Source organism: Rhinatrema bivittatum, chromosome 1, assembly GCF_901001135.1.
Source record: "Rhinatrema bivittatum chromosome 1, aRhiBiv1.1, whole genome shotgun sequence".
Taxonomy (NCBI): domain Eukaryota; kingdom Metazoa; phylum Chordata; class Amphibia; order Gymnophiona; family Rhinatrematidae; genus Rhinatrema; species Rhinatrema bivittatum.
Window position 1 is genome coordinate 284,244,669 of NC_042615.1, and position 19,125 is coordinate 284,263,793.

At 45.5% G+C, this 19,125-nt stretch overlaps 1 protein-coding gene across 1 annotated transcript in view; it reads left to right on the top strand.

The window, feature by feature from the left end:
* LOC115087992 (dedicator of cytokinesis protein 2-like) overlaps positions 1-19,125 on the top strand; it is a 1,829,205-nt gene that overhangs the window by 1,728,490 nt on the left and 81,590 nt on the right. The window contains exon 41 of the mRNA XM_029595813.1: positions 17,998-18,139. Within this exon, the coding sequence (XP_029451673.1) occupies positions 17,998-18,139 (142 nt within the window). The remainder of the gene's footprint in view (positions 1-17,997; positions 18,140-19,125) is intronic.

The following is a 19,125-nucleotide window of genomic DNA, read 5'->3' on the forward strand; positions in this document are numbered from 1 at the left end:
TACATAGGCTGAGGACCAAAACAAGGGGCTGCAGCCTAGACTCAAACACAATGCCGGGATCTCATCCTAGATCTGGGCCAACACTGAGGCCTTGGCCGAGCATCCCCTCCCTGAACAAACTTATCTGATCTGTTAGATATGCACATATGTGGCCAGGCTGGGTCCCGACTCCTGGGTCTCAGCTTAGGCCAGATGCCAAACTCAGGCCTGACACTGCGGCCCAGCCCAGAACTCAACCTGGACCCAGGCCCAACTCCGGGGCCCAGCCCGGAGGTCGGGTCCCAACGCTTGGGCCTCAGCCTAGGCCAGGGCTCAGACTCAGGCCTGATGCTGCAGCTTGGCCCGGAGGATGGGTCCTGATGCCAGAGCCTCTGGACACAGGCTCGATGCTGGGGCCTGGCCTGGAGGCCGGATCCCGACACCTGAGTCTTGGCGTAGGGTCAGGTCCAAGCCCAACATCCAGGTCTCATAACAGCTTCAACAGGTCTGCGTCCTCTTGTTTTCTTCTTCAACTGACACCATCTGCTGGGGTTGCACCAGTGCTGTTACGCTGGTCGGCCACGATAGACGTGGCCGGCCTCGCTCACCTCCCAGCTGGCCGGCCTCCCCGCTGCGTCGCAGGAAGTCTGAGTTCTTCCCAGCGCATCACGTCGCTTCGTGGCCTACCCCGCGAGCAGGAGGCCTGGGCTCATGGCATCACGTTGCCATCACGTTGAACTCCGCCTCTTGGACTTCCCTACGAGCGCACCACCGTATGACGTTTAAAGAACCCAGGGCGGGAACCCTGACTCTGTCCTGTGGATGACGTCACTAAAGGCGGGCTATTTAAACTCCTTCTGCCTCCTACTCCTTAAGTTAGCAATGAGTTTTCTCTTTCCTGATTCCACGCTTCAATTGGAGCCTCTTCATTACTGATTCCACTCTTTACTTGGAGCCTCTTTATAGCGGAATTTCATCTCACTTTGGACTCTGGTTCCAGTTCCTTACCAGGCTTGGGAACGCCCCGGGTACCCGCTTCTCGGGTGCCCTTCCACCTTCTTGACTATCCGCTCCTCAGAGGGTCTCTCTACCTTGGACTTCTTCTAGAACTTCCGTAGTAAGTACCTATTTCGGACTTCCTTCCTGCTGAATTCCACTCTGCTTTGGAGACGCTTTGCTGTTCTCTACATCTGAATTTTTTTCCTGTGCTCCGGGACTCGAACACCTTAGGTACCCGCTCCTCAGGAGCCTTGTCACAGCCTGGCTATCTGCTCCTCGGAAGGCCTTCCTGCCTGGAGAACCCATCTACTCATGCTTGGGACTCTGTCTTGACCTGCCTTGTGAGTATGCGTCTCTTCTGCTACCACCTTTACTGATGGAACCTCCGGTGTATCCGTGCCCCGGGCCACTACTGTGCTCGCCTCAGCAAACCTTCTTCTACCCTTCAGAGTGAGAGCCTTCACCTACCCAGCTCTACTGACCTCCTGCACCTCTCCTATCAAAGACAACGCAGATTCTCGGTGTACCCCATTCTGCGGGCCACTACCAAATCTACTTGCAAGATATCCACCTTCAGGAGGAATTCCCTGGCGTACCCAGCTCCATGGTCCACTACTGGGGATATCATCACTGGGAAATCTCACTACTCTGGACAGTGTCTTACCTCCCACTCTGTGGGCACCTCACCTATTTTCCAGTATATTAAAGTCTCATTATTCAGTGTCCTTCTCTGCTGAGACCACGCCTATCGTGGTGAGTCCCCATGGGGCCCCTCCCTGTGGGTGGAGTCAGCTCTCACTGCGATCCAGGGTTCACAAGCATACCATAACATAACAAGTGTATTCACCCCAGCAGACAGCACCACTAACATTTTAGAAAAAAAAGTATTTAAAAAAACAGGATCGGAAAGCGCAGGCCTTCAAGGTTTACAAAAAAGTGTAATTGTAAGAAAATGCTGTACCTTTTGGATTTCTGGATCAGGAAAACATCACTACAGATGTTTTATTTCAGCATCTCTGTCATTTTCCTAACCTTTCCTTCTGTAAACTGCATTTGTGTTCCTGCTCTTCAACCTTTGCTGACAGGAGGAAAGAAAGAAGCTGGCAAATTGAGAGAAAGGGATTCCACCTTTCTGTTCTTGCAGATAAACACAAACCAAGTTTGTTTCCACTTCATCTGGATTTATGTGAGAAAACAAAAAAACCCAGACAAAATAATAGCTGAACATGAGTGCAGGGGAAGGAAACAATTGAGAGAGTGTGCATGTATGTGCCTGTGACTTTAAAAAAAAAAAAAGAGAAAATGTGAAAAGAAATTGAGTGAAAAAAGTATGCTGATAATAAAAGGCAATTCTCTGAGGACAAGCAGGATGGTAGTCCTCACACATGGGTGACATCATCAGATGGAGCCTCGACACGGAAAACATGTCAAAGTTTCTAGAACTTTGATTTGCCACACTGGGCATGCCCAATACCACGCATCCATGCAGTGTCCCTCTTCAGTCTCTCTTTTTCCACGGAGCTGCAGCATCGCAGTTAGTGAGCTCTTCTTGGTCTTTTGGCCTATTTTGGAAAACTTTTTCCTTCTTTCGCTTTTCTGGCAGATTTGTTTGCTGCGTTCAATGCCGGGTCCCTCTCGGGCCATTCCCATATGGTCCCTAGTCAGGGTTTTTGTTGTTTATCAGTAAGTTTCCTTTCGCGGTCAATTTACCCCATGGCAGCGGTGCTTCGATGCCTGCTGGCCATTAATGCCTGCCATCATCGATTTTGATTTTGCGTCCCTTTTATTTCGCCCCATCATGGCCATGTCTGGTTTCCAGTGATGCTCTCAGTGCCTGAGGACCATATCCATTACAGATCCTTATGAGACGTGTCTTCTGCCTGGGAGCATCACATGATGTCCGGGGTTGCTGCCAGTCGTCATAGATCACCCTGAAGGGATGTCATCTTTGGCTCAACAAGATGGAACAACTCTTGGCATTGGCAGCATCAGCATTGAAGGACCTCGGAGCCGCACTGATGGACACTGTGCAATCGACATCAGTGATACTATCTGTTCCGTTGCTGCCATTGGTGGATAGGGGCACCGGAGACCAACCAACATCGAGCTCCTCAAGACCAAGGACGTCAGGTTCCTCATCATCAGTTTTGGCACCGTGGAAAGACCATGCCGAGCATTGAGGGAAGCCAACAAAGCATCAGCATTGGTCCATGTTGATGCACGGTACCGGGCACAGGGATGCTGATATCCCAGAAGCAACCCCGCGGTGAGGAGCAGCAGTCCTCCATTAGTGCTAGGGGTCTGCAATGGTCTCCACTGGTCCCTATGCCAGTCACCGATCTGCCTCGTGGGTCCAAAGAGGATCTGGCCACCCCTCCTTCTTGCCAGTCAGCGTTGGCAATGTTCAAGGAGGAGCTTGAATGGTGAGTCCAACTGGTGGTGGAATGAGTGATGTAGCTGGTACCATTAGTCCTGGAGCCACTATTGGAGAAGCTCAATGAATTGATCAATGTGTTACCTACTCAGCTGGCGTCGGTACCTGTTGGGGCACAATAGCCTTCCCCTACCAATACGGTGGTCGTTATCGGTTCCTCAGAGGAGGATGCTCCGCTCAGGCCGGTTGAGATAACGAGGACTGTAGCCCCCCCGTCCAGTTCTGCCAGTGCCTGCACCTCTGGATAAAGGCTGAGTGTCTACGGCCCCATCTCCTGTTGCTTACAGTGAGGATGAGGGCCCCTGTGATCCCTGGGGGGATGACACCACAAACTCCTCCTCTGAGAGCTCTGAGGGTCTCCCCTCAGACTCTTCTCCTACAGAAGTGAAGGAATTCTCCGCCTGAGGGCTTAACTTTTGCAGGGTTTGTGAGGGTGATGCGGAGGGTGAGGAGGATGCCAGGCACAAAATGCTTGACATCCTCCAGTTCATGGAGCCTCCTAAGGAGATCGTGGTGGTCCCAGTGCATGATATTCTTAAGGAATTACTACTATGGGAACATCCCCTCACAGTGCCTCCTATAAACAAGAAGGCTGACAGGATTTACTTTGTCCAAAGGGCTGCTGGATTTGGTAAGCAACAGCTGCCCCACCAGTCGGTGGTGGCTGAATCTGCTCTCAAGAGAACCAAGCATTCTCAGACCCATTCCTTGGCACCCCTAGGTCCCATTCGCACCATGGCAAACGAGCACTGCACAGTTTGGAATGCAAGCGAGCCTTCATCTTCTGTCTGGAATGGATAGAAGCCCATAGACAGTCCACCCAACTTTTTGTTTCTTTTGATAGAAATAGGTTGGGCATTGTCATTGCCAAACAGACACTATCCAGTTGGCTAGCAGATTGCATCTCCTCCTGTTATGCCCAGGCGGGACTGCATCTTGGGGATCATGTCAAGGCTCATTCTGTCTGAATCATGGCAGCAACAGTGGCCCACTTATGAGCAGTTCCCATGGAGGAGATCAGCAAGGCTGCGACATGCAGTTCTCTCCATACATTCAGATCTCTCTCTTGTCTGTATAGGGATGGCTGATGCAGCAGTAGGTTTGTCCAGTCTGTCCTTCGGAATCTGTTTGAGTTGTAGAAACCAACTCTTTCCCACCTAGGGCCATTGTTTGGGTTCAGGCTGTCTCCCCCCTCTGTTACCAAAAGCACCATTGTTGTTGTGCCCATTGGCACCTGGTTTGGCTATCTGTTGGTCCCCTTTTATGCTGGGGAGCAGGCTGCAGCTAGGGAGTTGCCCATGTGTGAGGACTACCATCCTGCTTGTCCTCAGATAAAGCAGAGTTGATTACCTGTAACAGGTGTTCTCCAAGGACAGCAGGATGTTAGTCCTCATGAAATCCACCCATCACTCTGTGGAGTTGGGTTTCTCCTACTTTTGTTTTTATATAATTCTATGTTATAAGACTGAGGAGGAATCCCGAGTGGAGGCATGGTATAGGGCATGCTGGGCATGCTCAGTGTGGCAAATCAAAGTTCTAGAAATTTTTCCATGTCGGGGCTCCATCTAAAGTAACATCCTGCTGTCCTCGGAGAACACCTGCTACAGGTAAGCAACTCTGCTAACTCTTATTTTAAGAAAGCAGATGAATTACTTTTTATGTACAACAATCTACTGCTGAACAACTAAAAATCAAGCCAAAAACAAGAATGACCCATAAACCCAGGGTTTTATTAAAGCACATTTCACCTAACCTTCCTCCCTTCTCCTTTCTTCCTTCTTATTCCCCTTATGTAATCATCCTGCTTTCCTACCCTTCTGCCTTTACTGTTTCTGCAGGGGGTCACTGCTTTTCAGCAAAATGGCCATCTCCTGTCACAAAGGGACACAGCTCAAAACTAGGGGTCAATGTAATAAGCTGCACTGATCCTAGCATGGGTTTTGACCCACATTTTTCTGCACAAAATGAATCCTGGTATTTAACCAGGATTTTTGCATGGGAAAAAATGATGTTCTATAATACAGGTTAAGACCTGCGCTAGGTTTAATGTGTGTACATGCAAATTCCATGCAAATGAATAAAATTAGCTATTACCCTGTAGCGTAGGGAAGCACTTTACAGGACAGACTGCTTTGCGCACATTTTACTCATTTAACGGGTTTATATTCCACTTATTACCGGACACCCGTGCTGAGTCGATCTCAATCATTACACAAACATAAAAAAATAATACATGACATTTAAATAAAAAACATTTTTAAATAAAACAATAGCTAAAACAATCTAATCATAAAAATAGTTCACAAGCTTCACAAAAAAGCTGAGCCTTCAGCTGCCTCCTAAACATCATCTTGCAATTTACGCAAGTCCTTTGGAAGCTTATTCCATAAAACAGGGGCAACTCAGGAAAAAGCCCGATTACAGGTCTCTTTCAACCTTACACCCTTAATGCTTGAGATAGTTAATAATTGAACCCCATAAAGATTGGGTGGGCAAATACCAACTAAGTACATTTTCAGAGGTGGATTTCAGTTTCTCTGGGGATTCGCCTGCCAGTATTTTGTACAATTTACCTTTTTTTCGATCTTTTATACTTCAAACTTCTTTCTAAAATTTGGCCAGGTGTTGTGTGACAGAATACTTTAAAACCCTCCTCCATATATGTTCCCGCAGCTGTTTTAGGAAGGAAATTTGGGGGGTCTTTTGGGGTTTTGTTTTCTTTTTGATTCCGATGATTCATTCTTAGATTTGATTTTCCCATTCTTCAGTATTTGTGTGAGAATATGCCCTTGATGCTGTGGCATAGTTGACGCAGTCTCATAGATGAACCTATGTGGCCTATGCCAACAGCTGGTGAACATGCCCTGTAGCGGAACAGGCTGGAGCTTCATCTATACCAGCCACCTCCCCTGCAAGTTAAGCCTTTGGGTTCTGGTGATTGGCAGGACTTAGGTGGGTCCTTAGGGCATGAGAGAGAGCAAGAGTCCGGGGATATGCCAGGGTCAGGATAGGCAGACTGGGGATACTGGAGGCAGGCCAAGGGTCAGATCAAGGCAGCAGACAAGCATGGTCAGGTCCAATCACTGTGAACCTGGAAGATGTAGTAGGCCAGATTAACAAACTAAAGGGTAGCAAATCACCTGGACTGGATGGTATGCATCCTAGGGTACTGAAGGAACTCAAAAATGAAATTTCTGATCTATTAGTTAAAATTTGTAACCTATCATTAAAATCATCCATTGTACCTGAAGACTGGAGGGTGGCCAATGTAACTCCAGTATTTAAAAAGGCTCCAGCAGCAATCTGGGTAACTATAGACCAGTGAGCCTGACTTCAGTGCCGAGAAAAATAGTGGAAACTATTCTCAAGATCAAAATCGTAGAGCATATAGAAAGACATGGTTTAATGGAACACAGTCAACATGGATTTACCCAAGGGAAGTCTTGCCTAACAAATCTGCTTCAATTTTTTGAAGGGGTTAATAAACATGTGGATAAAGTTGAACCAGTAGATGTAGTGTATTTGGATTTTCAGAAGGCATTTGACAAAGTCCCTCATGAGAGGCTTCTAAGAAAACTAAAAAAAATCATGGGATAGGAGGCGATGTCCTTTCATGGATTACAAACTGGTTAAAAGACAGGAAACAGAGTAAGATTAAACGGTCAATTTTCTCAGTGGAAAAGGGTAAACAGTAGAGTGCCTCAGGGATCTGTACTTGGACTGGTGCTTTTCAATATATATATATAAAAGATCTGGAAAGGAATACGACGAGTGAGGTTATCAAATTTGCGGATGATACAAAATTATTCAGAGTAGTTAAATCACAAGTGGATTGTGATACATTTCAGGAGGACCTTGCAAGACTGGAAAATTGGGCATCCAAATGGCAGATGAAATTTAATGTGGACAAGTGCAAGGTATTGCATATAGGGAAAAATAACCCTTACTGTAGTTACACGATGTTAGGTTCCATATTAGGAGCTACCACCCAGGAAAAAGATCTAGGCATCAAAGTGGATAATACTTTAAATTGTTGGCTCAGTGTGCTGCAGCAGTCAAAAAAGCAAGCAGAATTTTAGGAATTACTAGGAAGGGAATGGTTACTAAAACAGAAAATGTCATAATGCCTCTGTATCGCTCCATGGTGAGACCGCACCTTGAATACTGTGTACAATTCTGGTCGCCGCATCTCAAAAAAGATATAGTTGCAATGGAGAAGGTACAAAATGATAAAGGGGATGGAACAGCTCCCCTATGAGGAAAGGCTGAAGAGGTTAGGGCTGTTCAGCTTGGAGAAGAGACGGCTGAGGGGGGATATGAAAGAAGATCATGAAATGTCTTGAACGAGTAGATGTGAATCGGTTATTTACACTTTCAAATAATAGAAGGACTAGGGGGCATTCCATGAAGTTAGCAAGTAGCACATTTAAGACTAATCGGAGAAAATGTTTTTAACTCAACGCACAATTAAGCTCTGGAATTTGTTGCCAGAATATGTAGTTAATGCAGTTAGTGTAGCTGGGTTCAAAAAAGGTTTGGATAAGTTCTTGGAGGAGAAATCCATTAACTGCTATTAATCAAGTTTACTTAGGGAATAGGCACTGCTATCAATTGCATCAGTAACATGGGATATTCTTAGTGTTTGGGTAATTGCCAGGTTCTTGTGGCCTGGATTGGCCTCTGTTGGAAACAGGATGCTGGGCTTGATGGACCATTGGTCTGACCCAGCATGGCAATTTCTTATGTTCTTAATGCAAGGTCAATATCTGGAGATCAGGTCAGGGATGGATGAAGACACATGAGAGACACTGGACAAGACTAGGATGAGGAGATGAGGCTGGATAAGGCAGGCTAGACAAGGCGAGGCTGATCGAGGCAAGGTTGGATGAGGCAAACTGAGCAAGGCAAGGCTGGACGAGGCAGGAAAAATCAGGAAGCAGGAGCAACACACAGTGCTCAAGGCTGGAGACCTGTTGCAGAGGCAAAGCTTGTGTATGTGCCTGGGTCTTCTATACCCAGCCGCCTAATCTCATCAGGAGGCTTCGTCAGTCCAGGTTCCCACCATGGGCCTTTAAATAATGGTGTGGTTCGCAAACGCACACCTAGGGAAAACCCACAGGGGGAAAAGATGGCGTCATGCTAGCAGCAAGGCCAAGCCAAGAGCCAGGGCATCATGGAGGTGAGTGATGCTGGTTGCAGGTGAGCTCCATAATCGGCGAACATGGCAATTTGTTGCATTATTGCCGGATGAGTTGTTGATCCTCCAGAGCCAGAATCCCTGGTGTTCATCTACCCTCTGTGGGGCCTGGACAGGCCATCCTCCAGACTTGAGCAAGAATCAAAATGAAAATGGGACTTTGGGTATCTTTCTGGGCTATGTTTGGGTACGTATCTGGGTTATACTTCCAGGATCAGGACTGCTTTGGTTGCTGTAAATTTGGGCTTGCATGGACATATTTGGCAAAACCAGACACTGAGACAGAATAGTATCCTCTCTGCCCCATGCACTGCTTTTGTGGGGATGGCGGTTGATTGGTGCGGTGAAGCAGGGGAGCTGTCAATTGGTGTTATGGAAATAATGTGAACAGATGGAGTGGTCACCCTGAGCTCTGTGACCAAGGAAAGAGGAGAGGAGGAGGAGGAGAGTAAGAATGATTTGGCATACAAGCAAACTGTACACAGAGGACTGCAAGCATGCACCAAATTGTGCTCAGCAAATTACCTTTGCATGCTGTAATTGTAAGGGCCCTTTTTAATTTTCATTTTTTTTTCTTTGTATTTGCTTAGTTGCAGAAGAAATATAGCTCTCTTCCTTCACTTATTCCCATGCCTGGTCATTATTACAACTTGAGTGCTGGACCATCAGTTTCCAGTGATGAGGAGCATGCACCTGACCAAGCAAGCCATTCCAAGGGCACCAGAGTTACCCCATACTAGCAGAGAGAGAAGGACATATGTCTGTCAGACAGAACCCAAAGTCTCTTTTCAGAGCCATCCAAATGTTGCTTTTTAGTGATCATATAAATCCTGATCTTTTTTAATTTGGGGGGTTTCTATGTGCCAGCACCTCACATTTTAGTGCAGATTTGTGATTTAATGCCATGCAAATAGCCCCTGATTAAAAAAAAAAAGTGTAGCTTTTTTCATGTAGTCTGCTTTTTGTTAACTCCTGGTCTTTTGCATGTTATTAGCCAACTGTAATCTGCGGCACCATAGGTTTCTACAATGTGCATAAATTCACGGGTTTTATTACTTTGGCTCCTAATAGAGCTTTTCACATTTTTGAAATGTACTGAGGAAAAAAGAAAAAAGTATATGTGGAATAAATACAAGTTTTGAATCACATTATTTCAACTAAAAAAAATAATACAATATGGAAAAGTGCAGCTGCAAAAGCATAAATGATAAATCACATAAAGCCTGTTGTTCCATTCCTAGGGTGGGGAGGGAAAGGATTGCGAGCCATCCATTTCAGAAGCACCCAGAAACCCAGTCCATGCCAGCATTTAACATCCCTTAAGGGAGAGCCAGCCCAATGACTCAGTGGCAGTCCTGTGCACACACGGCCAGTTTTAGGTGGGGGGGAAGCAGGAAAAAGCAAAATAATGTTACTGAGGCAGAGCTTTTGGGTGCCTGGCATTGGCTAGGCCCACTCCTTAGTTTCTGCTCTGGGCCCCCCCGTGCGTCTAACACTGGGTCAGGTCTTCTACTTTCCAGGACAGCTGGGGCTGAAGATGCTGTGAAGACAACATCCCCAGTGCCTGGGATTAGGGAGTCCCAGCCATTGTGCAATGGTGACACCTAGTGGCTGGATTTAAGGCCCACGATTAAAGGGGCCAAGGACTGTTAATACAGTGGTTGGGCTTAAGTGAGTTTGGAGGGAGAAAATCCACAGGTAGTTGGGGAATAAAGGCTTATAGTGCCAGATCCCAGCCCCAGTTCTGATGGAGCTGAAATCCCCAAAAAATTGTCAGAAGGAAGCTGCCAGGGCCAAAAAGATGAGATGCCTTAATCTGCCACTTTAATGCATCAGAGTCTGATGGTCGGAGAGGGATACTTCACCCATGCTAATATCTAAGCAAAAAATTCCACAAGATGGGAAGGTGGCAACTGTTTTCCTCCTTTAGGCTGCCTCAGTAGTCTGCTTCAGGTGAAAATAGCAGAAATCAAGTCCCTGCCAGTCTGATCCAGGCTCTGAGTTAAAATTAACTCTGTCACACTTCGCAAGTAATGAGACTCTTTGTCACTAAGTGTGAAAGGAAGTACTGGAGGAGTCAGAAAGGTAAAGAAAGAATCCTCTTTCTTCTCTCTCTGCAGACATACAGAAAAATGGTTGCAACTAGTGGGCAGTAGCACTGATTTCAAGGCTTCAGCACCAGCTACTGTTCATGTGCACATCTTTCATAATAAGCATTCCATAATTCAACATCTCTTTATCAACTTGGTAATCATGAGGTAAGGGAGCTTTTAGTGAAAGGGATCAAATTATAAATGTTCATGAAAGATGTGTGAATGATCAGTATCTAAGGTTGAAGTCTTGATGATTGAGCTACTGCTCCCAAGTTTCAAACTGGTACTGATTTAACAGTTTTTCTGTATGTTACCATGTATCCAGTAATGTTCTTGTAATTTTCTCTGCAGACAGAATCAAACACATATATACACACACTCTCTCTCTCTCTCTCTCTCTTGCACTCACACACACACTCTCTCTCTCTCTCTCACACACACACACACACACACATTTGCTCCTGTTCTCTGCATCCTCCCTTTCATCTCTTTTCTTCCCTTGCTATCCATCATTTCCTGATCTTGACAGTTGAACTGGGTGAATCCTAGAACCTCAGCAGAAAAATATTCAAAGCACACCCCTTTGCAAGATTTCCCCTTTTAGGAATCAGCTAACTTCCCGGGGCCTGGCTGTGTCACTTTGCAGCATCCTCTTTTTATAGCTGCCTCAGTTTTTCTTTGGTCTAGTGACTGTTTTTACTTTTCTATACTATGACAAGTACTTGAATACTTCTTGTCATAGATGAAACAAGATGAAATAACCAGGGCCAGCTAAGCAGAAGATCTGGTTTTGAGGCCATGACTCCTGTCTATTAAACTCACTGGGGCTGGAAAGGCTGCTGAAGTAATGGGGAGGAATATGCAAGTAGGGATCTAGTTGTGACATCTGGTGATCAGTCAAACAGCAACACTGGCAGTAGCTGTGAAGAGAGCTGCACTCTCCTCTCTCATCCACAAAGGACCCAGCAGAGCATGCCATTATATAAGGGAAGAAGGTGTGGAGGAAATGCTGTAGGCCCGTTATGATGGCCGATCCATGAAAAAGTGATGTGAATGAAAAAAGAGAGGTTATATAAGAGAGCAAGGAAATAAATATTCATTCCAATACCATTGTGAGGGGTAGACGAGGGACGCACTTCAAGAGGTTTTCTACCTTGTCCTGTATCAAAATGTAAGAACTTGGAATCGGCAAGTTTGACAAAGACTGCTAATTCTCTCCCCATCCTAGTCCCATTACGGGGGGAATTCAATACGGAACGCAGGAGGGTTCCATGCAGACAGCTCCCCTGCAGGTATATGCAATTCAAAGTTAATCAGTGCTAGCCACCCTCCTCCTCCCAAACACCGCAATTTCCAAGCATGGACAGTCAAGGCAAGTTTTTGCCACAGCAGCGGTGCACTCTTGATGGAGCTTCCTGGTGCTTGCCCTGTGCAAAGGGAGATCATCGAATGTGAGGAATGGAGACTTGGGATGGAGCTGAAGTCCAGGACTGCACAAATGTGACATAAACAGACACTCCACCTATATTAGAGGAACGTGACCAACAATTGGAAAGGTCCTGGTTAGAAAAATGATAAAAGCTTGCATTTCCAGCAGCGCCAGCAGCAGTGCCCTGATCACATAGCAGGATGGGTAAGAAGCCAAACCTACCCATGCCACTTTTCAGCCTGCTGGAGGCGTGCAGGCCTTGTAGAGAGAGGATCACCTCATCCAGGCTCCAGATGAACAGCCACTGCTGCCAGGAACATGGGAAAACTCCATGCTGTAGCACACAGGGCTGCTCAGATTCAGCCTTTCAAGGCCCCTGTCTGAAGCAGTGACATAGGGCCCTATTCATCTAGGCGACTTTTCTCAATCTGTGCCATGCTGACCTGCGGCTCTACTTTTGTAGAGGAAATATTTGTCCATCATCTGTTCGGTCTTTCCCTGAATGCTCTGCACACCCATCGCCCATGCTATTTTTCATCATCCCTCCAGTCGTCGTTGCTGTTTTCAGCTAAGAATATGCCTGTAAAACTCCAGCCTGCTCCTTTTCTTTTAATATGTTTTATTCTTGGTGCATTTTTGGATCATGAAGCGAGCAGATAAGAAGCTTTGCTAGCTACTTACTGGTTATGAAGGTCCCTCGCTCCCAGATCAGATCTAAAAGGGATTGGGGGAGGGTCAGAGGGATGGGGGGGGGGGGTAGGAACCCCTATGATTCCTTGTTGGGGGGGGAGGGGCAGGAAGGGAGGCAGCCTGAGCCTCTTTACTCGAAAATCAGCACCGGGGCCAGCGTACAATGCCGGCCCCATTTTAAGACTTAAAAAAGATTTGGGCGGGGGGGGGAAGGTGAGTACAACCTGAGGGCCTTTGTATTAAGCTTTGGGAGGGAGGGGATTCACCCTCTGAATCTTTCCTTGGTTTTGATAATGACAGCGCTGCTTAGCCGGATATCTTTTCAAGATATCCGGTTAAGTAGCACATTATCCATCTACACAAGGCCGGATAACTTTAGACCAAGCTATATTCAAACGTAGCTAGTTAGGCTTTTTGTTATCCAGCTGCATGTAGCCAGATAACTTTAAGCTGGTATATTCAGCAGGACGTTTCTCCCGCTGAATATATGGGACCAAGTTATCCATCTAACTGTAGCAGGATAACTTGTCCACTAACCGGCCTACTGAATATTGACCACACCATATTTTTGGAGTAAGGAAAAGGCATTTCTCATGGACAGGCTGATATAATGAAGGTGCTCTTGGAAGTTGTGTGTATATTTTTTGTATGCAAACTTTACTACCGATGCAGCAAGGAGTTTTGTGCATAACAATGCGCATACAGGTTAGCGCCCTCTCATAAAAATCCTGCAATAATGATGGCATTACCTAGGGCCTCAACTCATGTTTTTTTAGCGCTGGAAACTTCTGGTCAGAAGTGGAAGAAGGTTTCCAGGGCTAGTATTAGTTATATGGCAGAAGCAGGAGTGCTGGTGCCTCTCCTGTACTCTAGATATATGCACACAAAAGATGATCTGTGCACATAAATCTTCCCTTTCTTAATATTATTTTTAAAATGCTCTTACAGAACAAGCAATGTGCCCCAACTCCGGGCTCTGAACCAGCTGCAAACAAAGAAGACTACAGCCTGTCCCGCGGCAGTCATGTGTCCTTGATAGGCCTGCCTGCCAGTGGGCAGGTTGTGGTGGGGAGACGCCAGTCCCAGAAGATCAGAAACTTGTGTCCCGGCAGAAAATGGTGACACTGCCCCAACCCCTGAAGCAGAACTGGCAAGGATTTCAACCGAGGAGCTGTGGCCCAGCACCTCCCCACAAGCTTTCTACTGTGCCCTGCACTGCTCAGCTCTTCCCTCTCCCACCTTGAGAGGTTTATGCACACAAGTCATTTTTTTGTGTGCATAAAACACTTTTATGTGCACATAACATGATGATTTGGGCTTGTGTGTGCATAAACCCTTTCACCTCCTTTCCCAATTAAAATGTGCTCTCAGCCTATGCAAAAGGCTGAGCGCACATTTTAACTTGGGTTTGTGTGTTTTTTAAACTCCTAATCCATTAGCATACTATTTGCTTACTGCATCGGGAATAAATTATTTTTTTTAATAGTTGCATTAAGAAACTGTTTAATTTCAGCACACAAGGCTTATTACATTGGTCCCAGACTTCCAGGGTCATTTTTTAATCCACATTAGGGCCCTAATGCATGTGATTATGCCCCAACGCGTGCAATAAATATTGCAACGCATGTTAGTAGAAAGAGAGAGTGAGAGAAACTCTGTATAGAGTCAATATGATATGATAGATATATATATATATATATATATATATATATATATATATGCTATATATACCACTGCAAGAGGGGACACTTTCAACTTAGTGCATTGTACAAATCAATTCCTCCTGACAAATTCATCAGTCATATCAAATTTGCAAATAATTCCTCTGCCTGTGTTTGTAAAACACACCACCCCCAAACCCGCCCCGAGTTGAAAGTGTCCCCTCTTACAGTGGTACATATACAGCATGTCATATTTACTTTATACAGAGTGTCTCTCTCTCTCTCTCCCCCCCCCCCCCCCCCCTCCCCACACACACACACACACACAGTTGTAATATGTATCTATGTGCTAACTCTACAATTTGCCTAGCCAAACCCATTTCTTTTTTATCACGAGCGCTATTTCTGCTATATTTATAGCAGACTGCATAGATTGTTCTTTTGGCTGAAGAATCAAGGAGAACCAGACTCATTCTGTACCCAGCAAGTTCACTGAAATGCCATTACATAGGCAATATTTAGCAACTCCTCTTCCTGGTGCCAGGGAGAGTGGGGCCATGGGTTCTCATGAGGGGAGTTGTGAAGAGAGTGAATTGGACACTCGATGGCTTAGGAATCCTGGGAGACAGAGCAATCCACTGCACACACCAAGCTAGGATTCCCAAGAACTTGCACTAACTGAGGTAGCAATGGTAAATCCAATATTACTAGAGCAAGCATTTACAAAATAATCACATAAACTACATTCCGTCCTCCTATTCCTTTGAACAGCTGGGTATACGCAGTCCGCTCCTTCCTCTCAATCTAAGCAAGGTGCAAATCCCAGCTCCACTATTAAGTTAAATAAAGGGCAAATTCCTGAGCCTTGAGTAAAAGGTGACAGGTTAATCTGATAATCCGAAAAGAGAAGTGAGTTCGATCTTCCAGGTGAACAGTGCTTGTCTTTGCATTGAACGCAAAAGTCCCAGTGCACTACCCACAAGGATAAAACCCATCAGTGATTCACTTTCAGATCACCAGGCCCAGGACACTGAAGCTATCGCTCTCTTCACATCACAGCATGATCAGGGGTACTCAAGGAATACCAGATTCCAAGTTACTCTCACCCATTCTTCCCAGGCTCCTCGGCAAAGCAGTTGGTTTTTTTTCAGCATTTGTCCAGGTAACCTCTCCCTTTGCTGGTACCACATATCGCTCTCACCTTCCAGAGAGAGTCCAGTAGGGAGGAGTGCATTAAGGGTTCTCGTTGACCCTTAGAATTCCCTTCAGACTCTTCACACATCCTGTCCCTTAGCGAAAAGGAAAAATCCTATAATGGAACTTACTTCTGCTTCTTCCAGCAAGGAGTCTTTTCTCAGTGACTGCTGACAGATCTCTGCACTGCACAAAGTCTCATCTCCTCACTCTCTCCTTCAGTGCTGTTACTATATAGAACCCTCTGAAAAATCCCAGTATACCCCTTACTGGACTGGCTCACTCCTGCTCCTTCAACGGGAGTGAAATAGGACGAGTCCATTACCTGCATTAGGATAATAATTTACTTTATTTTAGGGTTATCAGCCTTACAAGTAAAATCATTTGCCCAAACTGGATTCCAAAGCATTTCAGAAACTCATACAGTTAGTTCCCTGTGAGAATAATGGCCTAGCTAGCCAGATAATTCAAGCACATGAACTGGAAGCCATTGTTACTATTACCTAACTACAGCTGGCAAAACCAATGCACAGAAAGGTAAGATAACTCGCTCAGGTTCACACCTAGGAGCCGAGGTAGAGTATGGGCACATCTGGGAACTTCTGAGTTGTGCCTACCCTGAGATTCAGTGTGAATTGGAAGGTATGCATGCCAACTTTCTCTCTTCCCCTCTTCCTCTTAACAATTTCACACGCTCTCTCGCGATCTCCCCCCACCCTATTCCAAAGATTACCCCAACATTGCCCCCTCTTGCTCTAAGCCTGATCCAAGCAATCTCCCCTTTTCCCCAACTCTTACTGAAGCACGCTTCTCCTTCCTTCACCTCAGCAAGCTCCCCCCTTCCTGACCACAGCCCTCTCCCCTTCCCTGAGCATGGGTACATAGGGCTTCTGCAACAATATCACTCAACAGGAAACAACCCTCCCCCCCCCCTCCCAGGCAGCCTGCAGGGAACAGGAGGGGAGGGGTTGGCACCTGGAGATCCCCCAGTTGTTTCTGGAGAACCAGAGTTTTCATTGAAATCCCCGAGTCCCCAGTTCAACCCCAGAAAGTTCTCTGTTATGGATATGGATTAGAGCTCACTCTGTAAGAGTTACAAATTGCAGGTCTGTTCTCAAACCTTCTTCACAGGATAAAAAAAAAAAAAGTTGCATTTTGAGGCACCCAAACAAGAAGTACAGTGAATTTAAATGAGTCCAAGCAAATCTGAAGATATGGGAAATGCTTCTAATCTGCCGAAATCAACAACTTCTGTCTTCCCTTCGATATGAGCAAATACGGACTCATAATTGAGGTCAAAAAGGTCATCCATAGGACCTGTTTTACTTCCTCCTCATACCCAGGCTAAAATGTTCTTTTTATAGAGAGGATGTCTACAGGAGCGCACATCTAGAAAAGAACAGTAATGATGGGGGAAGGAGGTGGCAAACAACTGGGCATGCTGCTGATAAAGCAGGAAATTAATGGTCACTCTTCAATCCTAACTTGACTTTAACTTGAATACAACAAAAGGTTTTTACTGTAAGTAAATTTGTACGAGATGGGAGGTCAGCAGGGCTAATGGCAACTTTTGTTTTGTAAACATAAGATCACTCTAAAGCCCATTTCTGGTAGGCGTGACTTTCTCACTGTGTACGCACAAAGTGCAAGCTTGGGCTCAGTCGCAGTGAAATGTTTTAGTTTCTGTTGAGCTGTTCCATCAGATGAGGTCCTGTTTGCCGAAAAATACAGGCTTCGGAGCAATTGGCTAGATAAGCTGGGACCAACATTCCCAAAAAGCTTTATAATAACTGCTCTGAACCCTTGCAGGAGGATCGGAGGAATATTACAAAAAGAAAGAAAGAAACGTACTGTTCTGTATAGAGAATAGATAAATCACAAACATTACGTGACTCCATCTTCTCCTTTTTAGAAAAAATAATCCCCTTTACATGTTGCCTCTGTTATATTTACTTAGAAACATCCAGCCTGAGGCTGTGTGAACTGTTTCTTCTTACATTCACCCATAACAATTACTACAAAACATCCTTCCTGACCAGATGATATATAATCCAAATTCAGTTTCAAATTAATTCAGTAATATCACCCAATTACAGCGTCACTTAAAGCAATGTTATACAATTAGACATTTCATAAAGTTCAGGGGTTTTTTTTGATCAAAAGTAGTTGGAAGCAGCCTCTCCAAGATATCAACTAGCTCGTTGATATCTTGGAGAAGCAAAGAGAGAGGGCTGCCAGGGTGGTGAGGTGGATCTATGTTATGTGGAACAAGTGGTGGGTTGTGAATAATGAGTGATTGCCCCTCTTCTTCTTGTCTGCAGAACAAGATTTTTATTTACCGAGGGAAGGAGTACGAGCGACGAGAAGACTTTGAGATGAAACTGTTGACACCCTTTCCCAACGCAGAGAAGCTAAAGACCACCTCTCCACCAGAGCTGGAGATCAGGAACTCCCCAGGGCAATGTATCCTTCCTCTGCTGTGTCCCGCAGAGCGGGGCACAGCCCGGGCATCAGCAGTGAGGGCACCCTGGGAGCTACAGATCTTAGTAGCATCAGGAATATCAAACGTACTCGCAAATAATCAATCCTGCTGCTTTTACAACTCACTTCCGTGCTTCGTTGCTTTCATTCCAGGATTGCCTTCCTATCTGGAGTACATTTTTATTTTATTAGGATTTTTTGCCTTTGTAGGGAATTAGAGCTGTGCCTGTTGGATTAGGCCATGTTTCTTATTTTTTTTTTTTTTTACAGGACATGGCCTCAACTGTGGCGTTTGTGCAGCATTCGTCTTTTGGATACCCTACTTGGCAGGGTGACCGTCTCGGGTCCTGCATTTTGGGTTGCCCCATGCTGCCATGGTAGCCTATTCCCAACACTGTCAGGTTGGGGATGGAGCCATACACACAGTGGCATAGCTAGCAGTGAATGAGCCTATGGTGAAGAAATTAATATTGTTCTCCATAACCCCATGTTGCTCTGTAAATGCAACAGTGTGCAATGCTGTCAGTCTCCTTGGGGGTCGATACTGATTGGACAGAACACTGTAATGAATCAAAAATGTAAGACGACATGACTAAAAAGTGTGCACTGATCTTTAAAAAAAAAGTACACTAACCCAAAAATGTACACACATGCCAGCATGCATAAACCGAGTTTTCTGCACTGAGAACACGATTTGTGTAAAATTCATTACTCTTGCACATACACTCACACTACCAACTCCAGTTACAGCTCCATAGATTTAAATTGAATAGATTTACACAAATTTGAGTTAACATTACTCCACTCTGCAAACAATATACTTCTAATGCATGTACTAGGCCTATTGTTGGGTGTGGGCTTGGTCCTCAGAAAGCCATGAGTAAACTGAATTACAATTACAATATACTAAACCTCCCAGGCCAAAACAGCATTAACTACCAGCATTCAAACAGTATCAACCCTACCTT